The sequence below is a fragment of the Diabrotica undecimpunctata genome, chromosome 1 (genome assembly GCF_040954645.1).
Source record: "Diabrotica undecimpunctata isolate CICGRU chromosome 1, icDiaUnde3, whole genome shotgun sequence".
Lineage (NCBI taxonomy): Eukaryota > Metazoa > Arthropoda > Insecta > Coleoptera > Chrysomelidae > Diabrotica > Diabrotica undecimpunctata.
The window spans coordinates 108,215,961-108,232,947 of NC_092803.1; the positions used below are offsets into that span (position 1 = coordinate 108,215,961).

Here is a 16,987-nt window from a genome sequence, read left to right on the forward strand (position 1 = left end):
ACGCGCTTATCTCAGAGTCAAGAAAAACAGAATTTAATTTCAGAAAAACAAAAAAAATTCTAGGGTTTTACAACTTATTGTTTATGTTCAATAAGTATGAATATTTTAAATTTTGGGATTTGGTGAAATTAATTTTTTTTTTTTTTCAATATAAAAGAACTTCCAAGAATTCCATGAATTTCCAAAACTGTCTATAAAAGTTTTCTACTATTTATAACGAACTTACCTGGTCAAAATCAAATAAATTCATTTTGGTTAACTGCTTAATTCTCTTCAATAAGTCGTTTTCTACATGTTTTACTTGTAAAACTAAAGTTTTTAAATTATTTATTAAAATCAAATTAGCATTAGCAAACTCAGTGATTCCCAACGAAGACCATTTTATTCGCATTAAGCCTGGTTGGATATTCAATTCTATTTCTCGCATTTTTTCTTTTAAAAGATGCATCTGAAAGGGAGAAATTATATATTCGATATATGTATTATCTTTATTTAAAATGATGAGTACAATAGATGACTTGCAGATTATTTTATTTTATATATTGATTTTTTTCTCACTCTATGAATTAAAATATTATTATATCCAAGAAGTTTATTTTTTAAACTAGTATAGCATTTTTTATTTAATTTTAAAGGTGAGGGTACATTTTGCATGTTTTTTAGTTTTGTCGTTATATTGTTACTGCAGTATATGCATAGCGACACAATTAAATTTAATTGAAAACTCGGATAACAACAAGCCAAGTGGAAGATAACCAATAACAGAAAACTTCAAAATTAAATACTGTTTTATAAAAAAATATTTTGTGAACTTCCAAAAGTCTTCAATCTAAAGAGCGATATAATTCTTGTATATAAATTTAACAAGTAGATTAATATCATTACAGCCTATAATATCCACTACTGAACATAGGTATGGTTCAGGGGAAAACGTGTTATCTTAAGCAATGCCCCAGAGAGTTGACGAACTCTGGAGGAGTGCAGTCTTAGTACGGCATAGAGATAACGGCACATTGCCGTGCCTGATGCCTGACAGTATTTTTGTCCCAACTTGTGGAAATAAATGGAAAGTGAGATTAGAACAGAAAGAGACTGCTCATAATAGAGCGCAGATATGAGTAACTCTTCTGAGTTTACAGACAGAAACAAAATGGGAACAATCAAAGAGGCGATTCCAATCGCGAATTCTGTCCCCGCCCAAAATACTGAGCCAGAAGGTGTTCCAAGCGGAATAGACTCTGAGCCAGTCATGCAAAAAAAAAAGAAAATGTATTTGGTCCGACAATTGGATATGTCGATTTAATAAAGGTATTAATATTAATTAGAAATAAGGATATTATTCTCGTAATTAGAGTATACCTATTTCGTGGACTTTACGAAATTCAACAATTAGATAAGGATTAGTCGTTATATTAATATCAATGTTGTTATTCTAAATGGTTATTTTAGTTTAATTTCTGTTTAATTTAGTTTAATTTTATTCATCTATTAACTCAATCTTTTATTTTACTATTTTTATTCTAAAAATAGTTGGCGCTGAACTCTTCATTTAATTATTCGATCAACTTCCTATTTACTAAATATTCTGGCATATAAATTCCAATTTTTATTTTTACTAAATATTCTAATTTCTTTATTTAGGCCCTATTATGTTCTAAGAGATCATAGAACATATATAACTTTCTATGCCACACTTTGGTCAAAAAAGTATATCTGCCAGTTGGCTACTCTTTGAATTCTGTCATGTCAGCTGTAATTCAAAATAGAAAAGAAATAATTTTTTGTAAATATCCTTAATCTATAAAAAAACATGCTTCTGTTGAAAATTCATTTATATTGTTAAAACTTCTCTGAAGTACTTTATATTTAATATTTGACCAATATCCAGCGTCTTTTTTAATTTCTCTCGTGTAGTTAGTATCTTTAATATAATTTAACTAATTTGTTTAATAATAATTATATTCATTTTATCCTTGCAAATTAGCTACACACTATTTAATATTGTAATTATTTTCAATTTTCATATGGCAAGAAAATATTTTAAAACATATGCAATCGCTAACATAAAATTCATTATTCTAGATTTTTGGCCTTATTAATTGTTGGTCGACCTTTTTGAGTAAAAACTTCCCAAACCGCATGATCGACCATTGGAAGCAGAATACTGCAGTAGGTGGCCGCTGCTATGGGAACTCAACATATCACTGGAGCTTAATACAAATGTGAACAACTGGAACTAGCAACCGACAACTACATTCTGCAATCTTAATTTAATTAATATTAAAATTCCAATATTTATATTTCTTATATATAATACATATGATTAGTTAATACCCAAACTCATTTTTCAGAGTTATTTTTAAGATTAGATATTTTCACACAGAGCTAGACGAGGCCTAACAAAATTGGCTCCTAAAGAAATTTGTGAGTTTTATTGTTCAACATTAGCTACTCTGAGATAGCGCGTGTTATATTGTTACCCATTGGCATTCACATCAATTGTTACACATTGGCGCCCAACTCCTAAAACCTAGACCTTGAAGGTTACAAGGTCCATTCAACTATAGAACTTTGTTTTAAAAACGTTGCTAAATAGTCTATTACTGGACACCATAACTGTCCACTGGACGAAGAACTTGTTTATATAGAATAAGCTTGTTGTGTATTAATGACTCAGAATTACGAACAAATACTTTTCCGAATTTAGAAGTCCGAATTAGAATTTTTTCGGGCTTGATGTTACGTTCAACACGGGTCTTCTTAATATGCTCTTTTCAAAAAAAAAACTTAAAATGAAGAAAAAACTTGTTTCTGTAAAATGGTATAAAATTTTATTAATGAAATTTTTAAAAAGTATCCAAAATGGATTTATAAATTTTCAGAACGTTTTCGATTATATCAGATCATCATCAGTGAAAAACATCTATAAAGTAGTTGAAACTAGCCGCATGATTCGGTCAGATGACCCTTAAATTACATAATTTTTGTAACGAACATTATAATGTTGTTCTGAAGCTATTTTCTTGTGGCATTTTAAATTAATTACTATTTACATTGGAATAAGCCACAATTAAAGGTTAAAATACGTTTATTGATGTTTCAATTTCCACTTCGGAAATCGTTCTCAAAATATTTTGAGAACGATTTCCGAAGTGGAAATTGAAACGTGAATAAACGTATTTTAACCTTTAATTGTGGCTTATTCCCATGTAAATAGTAATGAACATTATAATCATTACGATATACCATTTTACAAAAATTAGTTTTAACTTCATTCTAAGTTTTTTAAAACTATGGTATAAAGTCAAGCACTAGGAATTTCTTTTTTAAATATTAATGCCCTTTTCACTGAATCTTGATTTTGAGAGTCGTACTAAGATATTTTGCTGCGTTGGCATACTTTATTTGTATGCCAATAATATAGATTGGACATTGACTGTCCAGATGGCATTTTATTAATAGCAGGTTGGAGTTTTCTGGTTAAGCTTTCCGAAAGGTTACTGAAATTCGGACAAGCTTTTGGCTGCACCTTAACGTTTTGCCGTAGAACACTGAAGATTGTTCCCGTTTTATTTCCCGAAGACCCATTTTGAATTACAGGTTTCGTTTGCTATTCTATTTGTTTCAATTTATTGCTTGATTTTATTTTTATTATCTATTATTTTTGAAGCTACCTAATTACTTAGCGTCCCTGATAACTTGAAACTTTGTCCACCAAAGTAAAATGTTTGATGAATTTTTGACAAGATGGAACACTTAGCTGAATGATGCAATATATTACGCAGAAATTTTTAAAGTTTAAAAACGTTATTTTTGACCTACCCGAATCAACTGGCAAGACAATTAAAGATTATCAAACGATTTAAATTAAGAAGACACAAAAAATAATTTGACAAGAAACAAAGAGTAATTTTATATTTGTGAATGATCCAATAAAGTCTCTCGAGAAATAAGGAATGACATTATACGACTCTATTAAAATAGTTAACAATTTTAAAGAGACTATTAATACTGATAGTATTCCTGAAATAAATGGTCAAATTGTAGAAAAAAAAACAATTTTTAGAATGAAAGTTTTCAAAAATTAAATAAAATAGCTTTGGTATAGAAATAGAAATAGAAAAAAAACAATGTTTAAGAATGAAAGTTTTCAAAAATTAAATAAAATAGCTTTGGTATTGGCGGAAAATACTGATAGAGACTTACAAATGACCCCGGATATTATTGAAAATTTTAAATATGCATGCATAACCAGTGTTGAAGTATAGAAAGGAGTTTCTCAGCATATAAAAACAGTTTTAAGTAAAAGTTTTATAATGAAACATTTAAACTAAATTTGTTCTTTGTATAACTAACGCTATTTTATGATCTTGTTTATTTCATGATTTTGTTTTTGTTTTTAAAATTTTTATGTCTTTTTTGTGTATATTTCATGCTTTTTTCAAGTGAAACATTATGCTTTCTAATCGTTTATTTTAATGTTTTTTATGCTTTTTAATTAGGACTCTAGTCATGACTCTATAAGCATAATCGCTGGAAAGATTAATTGGATTAATACCAAAACCAATTAATTTTGTTTGAAGGTGTTTATTTATATAAATATTATGGTTAATAAAAAATTTGATTTTTTTTTACCAAAGTTGTGAAAAATTAAGTTCATGTACTTTTATAGAACTTTTACAAAATCTTTTAACTATTTAAGTAATTCAGAAATTTGATTTTTGCCGCCCTAAACTTTTAAACCATCTTTTAGAAATTGTTAGTTAATATTATCATTATACCTGAGCGTTGGTCAATTTGTATAAAATTGAATTGTAATTGTTAATCATTAATGTTACTGCATTGACATTAATTTGAGTTTTTTCTTTCTTTATAGCTATCAATCTAACATTTTCCGGAAGCATAAATTTCATTGTTTCCAATAGTTCCACGCTCTTGAAACAAGCCCATAATTCATTATCAAAGTTTATTTCAAATTGAAGACCTGAAATATATAAAAAAACAGTTACTTTCGGTTTAAAGTTGATAGATAATAAAATCAAAATAATTAAAAAAAAAGGAGTCAATACATAAGAAACCAAGTTGAAAAAAAAACTACTTTATAAAAAATTGTTAAAAGTAAAATAATACCAAACTATAACTTTAGTTCTAGTTATATCCCATTAAGGTGATGAAAATTGCGACTAGTTCTATTGACAAACCAATACAAGTAAATAAAAAATATAATCCATAAACTAATTTTCGAAACCAAATTCCTCCTCTTAAAAAATATAATCTTGATCAGATACGTAGACCCTCATAAAAAAGTCTAAACGTGATGTTTGCTTTTTGGTAAACCAAATATCTGGTTCCAACCATAGAATTCTGAAAATATGGTGGATGACACACGACGAACGAGAATGTATTTGGAGTAATGAATACAAAAAAGAAACTGCTAAACATCACTGAATCAGTGAGAATAAGAACAGTAAAAGTTCAGATATTACAATTTTGGGAAAAGGAAAATATCTGTATGTTGAGTTAGTTAGATAAAGTATGTCTGAATGGTCAATATAAGTGAGGCAGAAAAAAATTAAACTATTGAAATAATATTTCTATTTCCCAGTAACAACAAAACAAAATTATTTGTTTTATTTGTATTTTGAGAACGAGCTTCGAGGTGCAAATTGAAACATTATATATAAAGTATTTTTAATTACAAGTGTAATTTATTCCCATGAAATTAGGAAGTAAATATAAAAATGTCGCAACAATAATAAAACAGTAGTCTCAGAACCTTTACTTAAGACGGGAATAATTTTTATTCGAGATTATTTTACAAAATAAACCCAACAGTTACAGGCTGATCCAACTTTAGCCATTACAATAAAGCAGCGTTACTCAAAGTACGAATCTATCAAAATACAGTTTTCTGACCATAATGGTAACATATACGTAAATTTATAAATATATTACATTGTTAAGTAAACGCCCGGTCTATATCATCGAAATACTACACAAACGTCACCATTCGCTCCTGGCCTATAATCGATCGAACGACTTCTGTTTGTCGCGCTACTTCTCGTTGACGCGTAATTAGGAGGAAAATCGTCTGACTACGCCTTTCTGGGGAATTTGACATGATTCGATGGATTTATTAATCAAGCGTACCGCAAAATTTACTCGTATCTTACTTGGTATTTTATGATCGAAGTTTTGTGTTTCGTGCATGAAGAGATTCTATTTGTCACAAAATTAGCCAAAACAAATTAGGGTCAAAGAAGAATAGTGAGTTGGCTTTAAGGTATTAAAATAACAATAAAATTATCCACGGAGGGTTGACACAAAAAATATAAAGAACAACCTGAAAAATATAAAAAATAATAAATAAAAAAATTTAACAAAAAAAATAAAAATATAAAAATAAATTAAAAATAAAAAACAAGAACCAAAAACAAAAATAGGAACTTGTAAAAACGTCTATTAGTTAAGGATATTGAAAATGTAAAACAAAAATTGCAAGGTGCAGAAATTCAGGATTTCAAATAACAAAAATTGGTTAGGCGAATGCATCCAGTAATCCGCAGTTAATTTCCACACACACACATACACAAATTGAAAGTTCACACTTAAAGCGAAAAAACGAAAGTATGATGAATCATATATTAATCCTTGATTTGTTTATTCCCACGGCTCTCCTCTCTGTATTTCGTCCAGCAAAGAAGCCAAAATATGTAAGGTATATGATTCGGACATAGAACCATAGAACCCGACATGAATTTGGGACAGCCTTTATAGTCAATAATAAAGTCAAGCACTGGATTATAGATTTTAAACCGATAAATCCGCGAATGAGCTGCTTAAGGATCAGGGGCAAGTTTCTTAATATAAGCCTTATTAATGTACATGCCCCAACAGAGGACACGGAAGACGAAGAAAAAGACAATTTCTATGATAAATTAAAAAGAACATATGACAATTGTCCCAGAAATGACATTAAAATAGTAATCGGTGATCTGAACGCAAAAATCGGAAGGGAACAAATATATCTACCGCACATTGGTAAATATAGTCTCAATAATAATACTAATTCGAATGGACACCGAGCAGTCACCTTCGCAGCCTCAAAGAACATGATCGTAGGAAGCACATGTTTTCTACACAAAAAAATACATATGGGGACTTGGACCTCGCCTGATGGATTAACGAACAACCAAATTGATCATATGTGATCATAGATGCTAGACACTTCTCCAACCTTATGGATGTCCGCACCTATCGAGGCGCCAATATTGATTCAGATCATTTTTTAGTTGGCACAAGAATTCGGGCTAGAATCTCAAATGCGAAGAAGGAGAGAAGTACCAAAACAAGGCGTCTTAATATTGAACTCCTCAAAAACCCGCAAACGGTAGAAAGGTGTCAAAACTATATTGAAACTAAATACATAACTAAAGAGAATCTAACAATTAGTGAACAATGGGAAGTGTGTAAAAATTACATTAAAGACGCAGCAAATAACATTCTAGGGCCGCAAAGACCACCACCACGCAATAAATGGTTCGATGCTGAGTGCGAGGACATTACAAGAAGAAAGAACAATGCATATAAACTGATGCAGCAAAGAAGAACCAGAGAAAAAGAACAAAAATATAAAGATCTAAGAAGAGAAGGGAAGTACATCTATCGAAGAAAAAAGCCAACTCATGAAAATAGAATATTGGAAGAACTTGAGGCATTAAAAAAGGAAAATCAAACAAGAAAATTCTATAAAAATCTAAATAAAGCCAGAAAAGAATTTAAACCAAGGATCGGACTATGTAAGGATAAGGAGGGGCATATACTCAATACAAAAAAAGAAGTATTGAAAAGGTGGGTGGAACACTATAAAGAACTACTTTCGAAGTAGAAGATCCAAATCAACCACCCCCAGGATCAAACAACAATACACCATTGGAACCTCCATCAATTCAGGAATTACGGGATGCAATAAAACACCTAACAAATAATAAATCTCCAGGAAGTGATGGTATACCCGCGGAACTTATTAAATGTGGAGGTCCTACTCTGACTAATCATATATATATATATATATATATATATATATATATATATATATATATATATATATATATATATATATATATATATATAAATCATACTGAGAACCTGGAATGAGGATTAAATCCCAGAAGGATGGTGTATTGGGATCGTTTGTTTGCTACACAAAAAGGGCGATGAATTAGAATGCAGAAACTATAGGGGAATAACCCTCCTTAATACAGCATACAAAATATTTTCGAGTATTTTATATGGTCGCCTGTGCATATTCAGAGAAGCTTCTTGGCGAATATCAAAGTGGTTTTAGGCCTGGTCTATCAACAACAGACCAGATCTTTGTGCTAAGGCAAATACTGGAAAAAACCAACGAATTCAATATCGACACATACCATCTTTTCGTAGACTTCAAATCGGCCTATGATAGTGTCCTAAGAAATAAATTGTATGAAGCCATGGATGAATTCCACATCTCCGATAAACTGATAAGTTTGGTTAAGGCTACAATGCGTAAAGTTGTTTGCAAAGTCGAAATACAGGGCGAACAATCACAGGCATTTGAAACGCATGTTGGGCTGCGACAGAGAGATGCGCTGGCGTGTCTCCTTTTCAACATAGCTCTGGAAAAGGCGGTCAGGGATGCCCAAATAGACAACAGAGGAAACATTTTTAATAAATCATCCCAAATTTTGGCATATGCAGATGATGTCGACCTAGTTGTCCACACAACACGCAAGCTAGAAGAAATGTATACCACCTTATCAAACGCCTCAAAAATATGGGCCTGCAAGTAAATGAAGATAAAACTAAGATATTGGCATCAACACCCAACAATAGAGCCAGAAACATCGGCCACCAATTCACGGTTGATAATTCTACCTTTGAAGTGGTGGACAAATTCACATACTAAGGCTCCCTGATCACAAGGAGAACGTCATGACGGAAGAAATCAAGCGAAGAATAATCCTAGCAAACAAATGCTATTTTGGACTGAGTAGACACATGAGAAGCAGAAACTTGCCAAAAAACAAAAATAACCATATACAAAACCCTTATACAACCAGTGTTGACATATGGGTCGGAGACATGGACCATTTCCAAGGCAGATAAAAATCTCCTGCTTATATTTGAACGAAGGATCCTGAGAAGAATATTCGGTGGCATCTGTGAAAATGGTGTTTGGAGAAGGAGGTACAACTACGAGATATATCACAGATAGAAACATATATTTGGTGGTAAAGACGTAGTATCCTTTATAAAAATAGGAAGACTAAGATGGGCAGGACATCTGGCAAGATCACAGCAGAACAACCCTCCTAGAAGAATCCTTATGTCGCAACTTGTGGGAAGTAAAAGTAGGGGTAGGCCAAAACTCAGATGGAGGGATGGTGTAGATGAGGATGGTAGATAAATAGGCGCAGCAAACTGGCAACAGTTGGCAATGAATAGAACTGACTAACGTAATAGACTTGGGAAGGTCGAGGCTCTTTTATAGGGTTGTAGCACCAATGATGATGATATGATTCAGACAGTTAATGAAACGGCCAGAGAGGCATCGTATTTAGTTAATTACTTCCTTGTCAAGCAGAAGAAGTGCACAATATCGCTAAAAAGTTAATAAAACCATACGTGGTAGATATAATATAATGTATGCTCGACGAAAAATCTGCAAAGCATCTTTTTATAGTGCCGCTTTCGAACGATGTAGTATCGCGCCGGTCTGAGGATTTCACAGAATACATAAAACAAGAACTGGTTGCAAGGCTTCAAAATAACAAATTCGTCTTGCAAATGAAGTCGACTGATGTTTCTAGATTGTGCGATATCTATATAAACATTCTATCGAGGAAGACTTGCTTATGTGCTCATCGCTGCCTACTAACACAACCAGAGAAGAGATGTTTAAAAAGATTAGTATATTTAAAAAAAAAATCAATGCGACTCGAATAATTGCATTGGTATTTGTACCAACAGATCGAAGGTAGTGACTGACAAGTAAAATAGCAGGAGTAGTATCGCGAATGAAAATAAAAGGGGCGCCAATTTGTAGTTCGAGCCATTACATACTACATGGACAATTATCCGCGGTTAAGGAAATGCCCCCAAATCTAAAATTGGTTCTTGATGAGGCAATAAAAATAATTAATTATGTCAATAATATCATATGAAGATTATGGTAGCAATCAAAAAACATTTCTGCTCCATACAGTAGGGAGATTATTGTTTCTAGGTAAAACTTTGACAAGGCTTTTTGAACTTGAATTACAAGCTTGCTTTTCTTACATATATAATGTTTGGAAAACTTAAACCTGTCATTACAAGGAACACACACATCAATTTTCAATTCTAACAACAAGATAACCCCCTTTAAAAAAATTAGATTTTTGGATTACTTGTTTTGGTAAGAGATAAACCGAAAGCTTTTCACTGCTAAGTGAGTTTCTTAGTCAACTTAGTCTTAGGGAAAGAGAAATATTTCAAAATGAAACATTATAACAGCCACCTGTTATTTTACCTACTAATCTCCCGCACTATGCACTCAGCCGCTTCGTCGACTTCCCGAGCAGACACGAAGCCGCGCGAGAGCAGCAGTCCAACAATTGAAGCGAACCTAAGAACAACTCCTCGTGGTTCCTTCGCGTTATGCATTTCATTTTATTGTAACAATGTTTTAATCTCCAATATAAATCTACAGTAACAAGTGTTAAACGTATATTTCGTGTACCCACCCCCATCCCACCTTTTATATTGTCGCCCAACGAGTGGCACGGAATAAAAAACGTTATAACTTTGTGTATTGTAGTTTTAGCGGGATTTCGTTCTCCAAGTGTGTTATATAGGACTCTGTTATCGCAACCTATATAGTGGGAACTATCTGTTATGTGTTGTTTCTCGTGTGAGCTATCACCGGAAAAATAAGATCGTTCGCGGAACAATTAAAGTTACAAGATAAAACGTTTGGCTCGTGATTTTGCCGGCATTTCTTCGTATCCCTGCGTAGAGGCTAATTGTGTGTACAGTCTGTTCCAAAATTGGCGCGTAAATTACATTCCTGGGTGCATCCTACATGAAATACTTTTGGAAATATTTTACATCAGGCTTACCAGTGACAGAACAGGACTTTGTTTATGGAATCTAGGAAAAACAGTAAGCTAACTGTTTCAAACTGTAAGTTTTTCTTTTAATATTTTTACTTGCTTCCTGCTGCAATCTGGACGTAAACCATTCGTACAATCTTAGATCGAAAGATAAGATGGCTAATACTGCTCCAGTGACGCTTTCGCAAGAACAATTTCAAGAACTCTTAACTCGCATTGCTGGTGTTAATGTTCAACACGATATTCCTCCAGTAAATGTGCAAACCGGTAACTTTGCAAAGTGCAATTCGCGATTTAACGGTAGTTCGGAGACTGATGTCAATGCTTTTATCGATGCTATTGTGGTATACAAAAACTGTACGGGTATTTCTGATGAGAACGCTCTCATGGGACTTCCTATGTTGCTTGACGGGTTCGCTGCGACGTGGTACCGTGGAGTCAGAGCTACCCTAACTGACTGGAACTCAGCTATTGACGTATTACGTTCAACTTTTGGTCCGATTAAACCTCCTCATCGCGTATATCGTGAATTATTTAGTAATGAACAAGACACTAAGGTCAAAACCGACGTTTTTATATGTAAGGCTAGGTCAATTTTAGCGCAGCTGCCTGCCGGTACGTTGACAGAGGCTATACAACTTGACATGGTGTATGGACTTTTAAATCGCAAAATTCGGGAAAAGGTTCCTCGCGATAAAATACAAACTTTTGGTGAACTTCTCACTCGTGCGCGATTAGTCGAAGAAACATTCGATAATATACCGGAAAACAAAGTTTCTAGCGAACAAAAACTTCCGTCTCAGAAAAAACTTAGATGCGCATATTGTAAATATACAGGACATGTTATCGAAGAGTGTCGTAAGCTAGCAAACAGTAGAAATAAACCTACTAGCGCTGCCCCTTTGGCTAAAACGGACTTTGTTGTTAAAAAGGAGCCTGCTTGTAATAATAATTTTACGTCTTCCAGTATAACATGTTATGGCTGTGGTAAACTTGGCTATATTAAAAGCAATTGTCCAGATTGTAGATCTAAAACAGCTGACGCTCGTGCTGCAGACTTTATGTACAATACTTTTGATGAAAATTTAACCATGGTCAGACCGTTAGTTTCGATTGATATTTTTAATTATAATGGTTACGCTTATATAGACACCGGGGCTAAAACCAGCGTTGCCGGATCTTCTCTTGCTAAACTATTATTGCAGGATAACGTACCCTATACTGAAGATATCATGTTAATGACATTAGCAGATGGTCTACAACGTCGTGTAAACGTAAATATTTTTGAAGTAGATGTTAAGTTACAACATAAAACTATTCTTACACGTTTTATATCTGTCCCAGACCATGAAAACAGTCGAACCTTGCTCGGGTGCGACTTTATTCAACAAGCAAACATAATTTTAGACTTACCTAGTAATCAGTATTATTTTGGTGAATATCCACAACTCACTTTTATTTTTGACACTGATCTAGATCCTTTATGTTCTGTGAATAATGTAAAATTTGAAAATATCAAACTACGAGATGATGAAGCACTTGTTCTTAAACACGAACAAAAAAGTACGCTTAATGATCTTTTGCATGAGTTTAGCAAGGTTTTTGAGCCAAATGATGAACCTACACCTTATGCAGAACATTCCATAGTACTATTAGATGAATCTCCAATAGCATCACCTCCCTACAGAATGTCAGACACCAAGAAAAATCAACTTAAGGAAGAATTAGACAAACTATTAGCGAGTGGCTACATTGAAGAGTGTGAGTCTCCTTACGCTGCTCCAGTCGTACTCGTTCCGAAGAAAAACAATAGTGTTCGTCTCACCGTTGACTATAGAGCCTTAAATGCAGTCACACGAGCAGACCGGTATCCCATCCCAAGGATAGATGATCTTTTACATGCCGCCAAGAAGACAGGATGTATGACAACTCTTGATCTTCGTAGTGGATATCATTTGGTTAGCGTCAAAGAGAGTGATAGAGACAAAACTGCTTTCGTGACACCTTTTGGTACATTTAGGTATACACGCATGCCTTTTGGACTCCGTAATGCGCCATCTACTTTTCAGCGTCTGATTGACCGCTTCAGATCAGGCCTGCAAGATGTCTTTATACTAGCCTATCTTGATGACCTAACAGTTATTTCGTCCAGTTTTGAAGAACACCTAGGAGACCTGAAAAAGGTATTCGAAAGACTGATCTTATACAAACTCACACTAAATCGGGAGAAAAATTCGTTTGTATGTGAAATAGTGCACTACTTAGGCCACATTATTACCCTCGAAGGAATTTCGCCGAATAACGAAAAAGTAGCTGCAATACTCAACATGTCGCCTCCTAATAATGTGAAACAACTCTTAAGTTTCCTACAAACTTGCTCATGGTACAGGCGTTTCATAGAAAACTTCGCTGAGATCTCAAAGCCGTTAAGCACTCTGACGAAGAAGAACTTTAAATGGACCTGGGGCCACAAGCAACACGAAGCTTTTGAAACACTTAAAACTCTACTGTGTTCGCCTCCAATTTTAAGACAAGCGGACAGCAGACTACCCTATATATTACGCACAGATGCTAGTGGTTATGCAATCGGTGCATGTTTACTCCAGGGGGAGAACGACGATGAACGACCAGTGGAATATGCATCTAGACTCTTGACTTCCGCAGAGCAGAACTACAGCACGACGGAACGTGAAGCTCTTGCTGTTGTGTGGGCTGTAAAGAAATTCAGAGGTTACCTGGAAGACGCTACCACCACTGTTGTTCAAAGCGACCATCAGCCCCTCAAATGGCTGATGTCTATTAAATCACCAACCGGACGCCTCGCCAGATGGGCTCTAGAATTAATGCCTTATGATCTGCGCATAGAATATATTGTTGGTAAGAAAAATGTGGTTGCCGATACACTTTCGCGACCACCACGCAATGAAACGGAAGAAACAATAGAAGTAACCTATGTTGTAGCCGATTTTCCTACACTTAGTGCTGTCGATATTCGACAAGAGCAGGTTTCTGACCCTGATATCGAGAAAATCATAAAAGGGCTTGAAGACCTTAACGAGACTTCTGTCGAATACAAAAAGTGGGTGGAGAGAGGATATGTGATGTCATATGGACTTTTGTACCGCTACACCCCAGACATTGATGAAGACGAGCCACAACTTGTAGTAGCTAGTGCTCGTATTCCACAAATTTTAAAACAATACCATGATGCTGATACAGCTGGTCATTGTGGTGTCGAACGCACATATCAACGCATTGCTAAAAGATATTTTTGGCCTGGTATGCGCAGGACAATAGCTGACTACTTACGTAACTGTGTAGACTGCCAGAAATTTAAGCCTACCAACTTAAAACCTGCAGGCCTACTCCAGACGCCTATACAGTCCCAACGCTTCGAAGTACTTAGCATAGATTTGTTTGGACCATTACCAGAGACTGCAGATGGTTACTGCTGGGTATTCATAGTTGAAGATGTCGCAAGTCGATGGGTGGAACTCTTTCCGCTAAAAACTGCAACCGCTGCCGCATGTGCCAAATGTTTAATCGACGAGGTCATACTGAGGTACGGATTGCCTCGACGGGTAATAAGTGACAATGGTGTACAATTCGCCGGATTCGTAATGCAAACGGTCGCAGAGTGTTTCGGTTTCAAACAATCGCTGATTCCTGTGTACCACCCCGCATCGAACCCTGTTGAGCGTAAAAATCGCGACATGAAAACCCAATTAGCTATCTTGTCTAAAGATGATCATACGATTTGGTCAGATAAACTTTCCGCCGCACGTTTCGCAATGAACTCTGCCAAGTGTGAATCCACAGGTTTTTCACCGGCGTATCTAACATTCGGACGCGAGTTACGCACCCCGGATGATGCCAATCGAGACTTTCGTGCGATAGTGCAGACTGAAAACTTTGTGCCGCAAATCACTCCGTATTTGCTTACTCTTAGTGATACGTTACGCGCCGCGCGCGAAAAGCATGAACTATCCCAGGACCGTAGAAACTCTTATCAGGACTCTCATCATCGTGACGTCGCTTTTAATGTGGGTGATCGAGTTCTCGTTGACACTCACGTCCTAAGTAATGCAAGCAAGATGCGTACATCTAAATTTGTGCCGCGTCGTGATGGACCGTATCGCATTTTTCGAATAGTCACACCTACAACATACGAAATCGCTTCTGTCAGCAACCCAGATACACCTGTTGGCAAGCACCACATATCTGCGCTGACGCCCTACCATGCAGACCCTGGAGAAGTCCCTCCAGAACCCATTGCGCCTATCCGTAGAAGAGGACGCCCTAAGAAGAATACCACCTCGAAATAGATTCTTGCCCCACATTCGAGACGATTATGTGGTGCAATGGGGGAGACTATAACAGCCACCTGTTATTTTACCTACTAATCTCCCGCACTATGCAGTCAGCCGCTTCGTCGACTTCCCGAGCAGACACGAAGCCGCGCGAGAGCAGCAGTCCAACAATTGAAGCGAACCTAAGAACAACTCCTCGTGGTTCCTTCGCGTTATGCATTTCATTTTATTGTAACAATGTTTTAATCTCCAATATAAATCTACAGTAACAAGTGTTAAACGTATATTTCGTGTACCCACCCCCATCCCACCTTTTATAACATTTATTAAATTGGTGAAATTAGTGTATTAAAGGTGTATTTTGGTGTATTAAAGACCATAATACAAAACTGAAATTAAACTGATGGATTCAAAACCATTTTTGATCCAATTTGTGTAAGGTACAGCTACCTAAACAAAAATATCGCAATAGACTGGATGCCGAACTAAAGATGAGAATTCAATTTTCTTCTATTAAGCCTGACATTATCTATTGACGAATAATAAAAAACAGTTTCATGTCTCCCAGTAAATAAACTTAGTTTTATCATTTGCCTACTAACTTACTACTTAGCAAATCTTACTGAATCTGCCTTTTGTATGATTAGTAATAAACCATACACGTTTAACTGGTGTTGCTTTTAATTTGGGGTATTAGGGTTTAGGGTTCCGTTAAAAATGTAGTTTCTTAAAGGTGTTGAGCCACCAAAAAAGGTTTGGGAACCGCTGTACTACAGAACAACTCTTAACGAAAAGTTTCTTAGAAATAAATAAATATTTTTATAATCGTTTTAATCAATAATTATAACGCCAAACGCGTAGTTTATTTGTTTATATATTTCCTTACCTAAATCGGCTAAAATATAAGAACCCATAATTTCATGCCATGTTAAATTTCTCTGAGAGTGAATTCGTTCCAAAACATTTTGAACGGAGCGGCTACTGCATTTACTGGAATCTCTTCGACTTGAAGATCTTTTGCCCACTGAAACTTTAATATTTTTAAGATGAGACATGTTCGATAGTAATTGCAAATATAAAATTACCTTTTGTTACACTGCTTCTAGCACTTGACTTTCCTACGATAGGTGGATGGCTACAAATTTTTGGTGATTTATAAAATGTACTTTTCTTATTTGCACTAACTACTTTTACGATATCCATTTGTAGTGCTTTTACCATTGTAACGCTAAATTTTTGAACCCAATCATCAAATTTTGCTACAAATTAAGTTTCTACTTGCATTAAACTGATTGTGAAAATACTAAATCGATCATTGAAAGTTGTTTAATTTTTAAATACCATTCTGTATAAGGTAATACATATTACAAATCTACGAAAAATAACAACTTGAACTTCGAACGGGAAGACATACTATGAGTGTTTCTTTATACAGTCTTAATTGCACCGAATCACGCTTTTAGAACTGCGTCTCACAATTAAGCATAATAAGTGTTTGTTTAAATTTTCCAAGATAGAACAGCGATTGGCAGATGATTTACT

At 34.7% G+C, this 16,987-nt stretch overlaps 1 protein-coding gene across 1 annotated transcript in view; it reads right to left on the reverse strand.

Moving 5' to 3' along the window:
- LOC140434247 (uncharacterized) overlaps window positions 1-16,686 on the reverse strand; it is a 21,485-nt gene extending 4,799 nt beyond the window's left edge. Inside the window, exons 1-4 of the mRNA XM_072522355.1 lie at window positions 16,531-16,686; window positions 16,332-16,475; window positions 4,782-4,984; window positions 227-448 (exon numbers count right to left, since the gene is read on the reverse strand). Coding sequence (XP_072378456.1) covers window positions 227-448; window positions 4,782-4,984; window positions 16,332-16,475; window positions 16,531-16,666 — 705 coding nt within the window. The 5' untranslated portion in view covers window positions 16,667-16,686. The remainder of the gene's footprint in view (window positions 1-226; window positions 449-4,781; window positions 4,985-16,331; window positions 16,476-16,530) is intronic.
- Window positions 16,687-16,987: the final 301 nt, after the last annotated feature.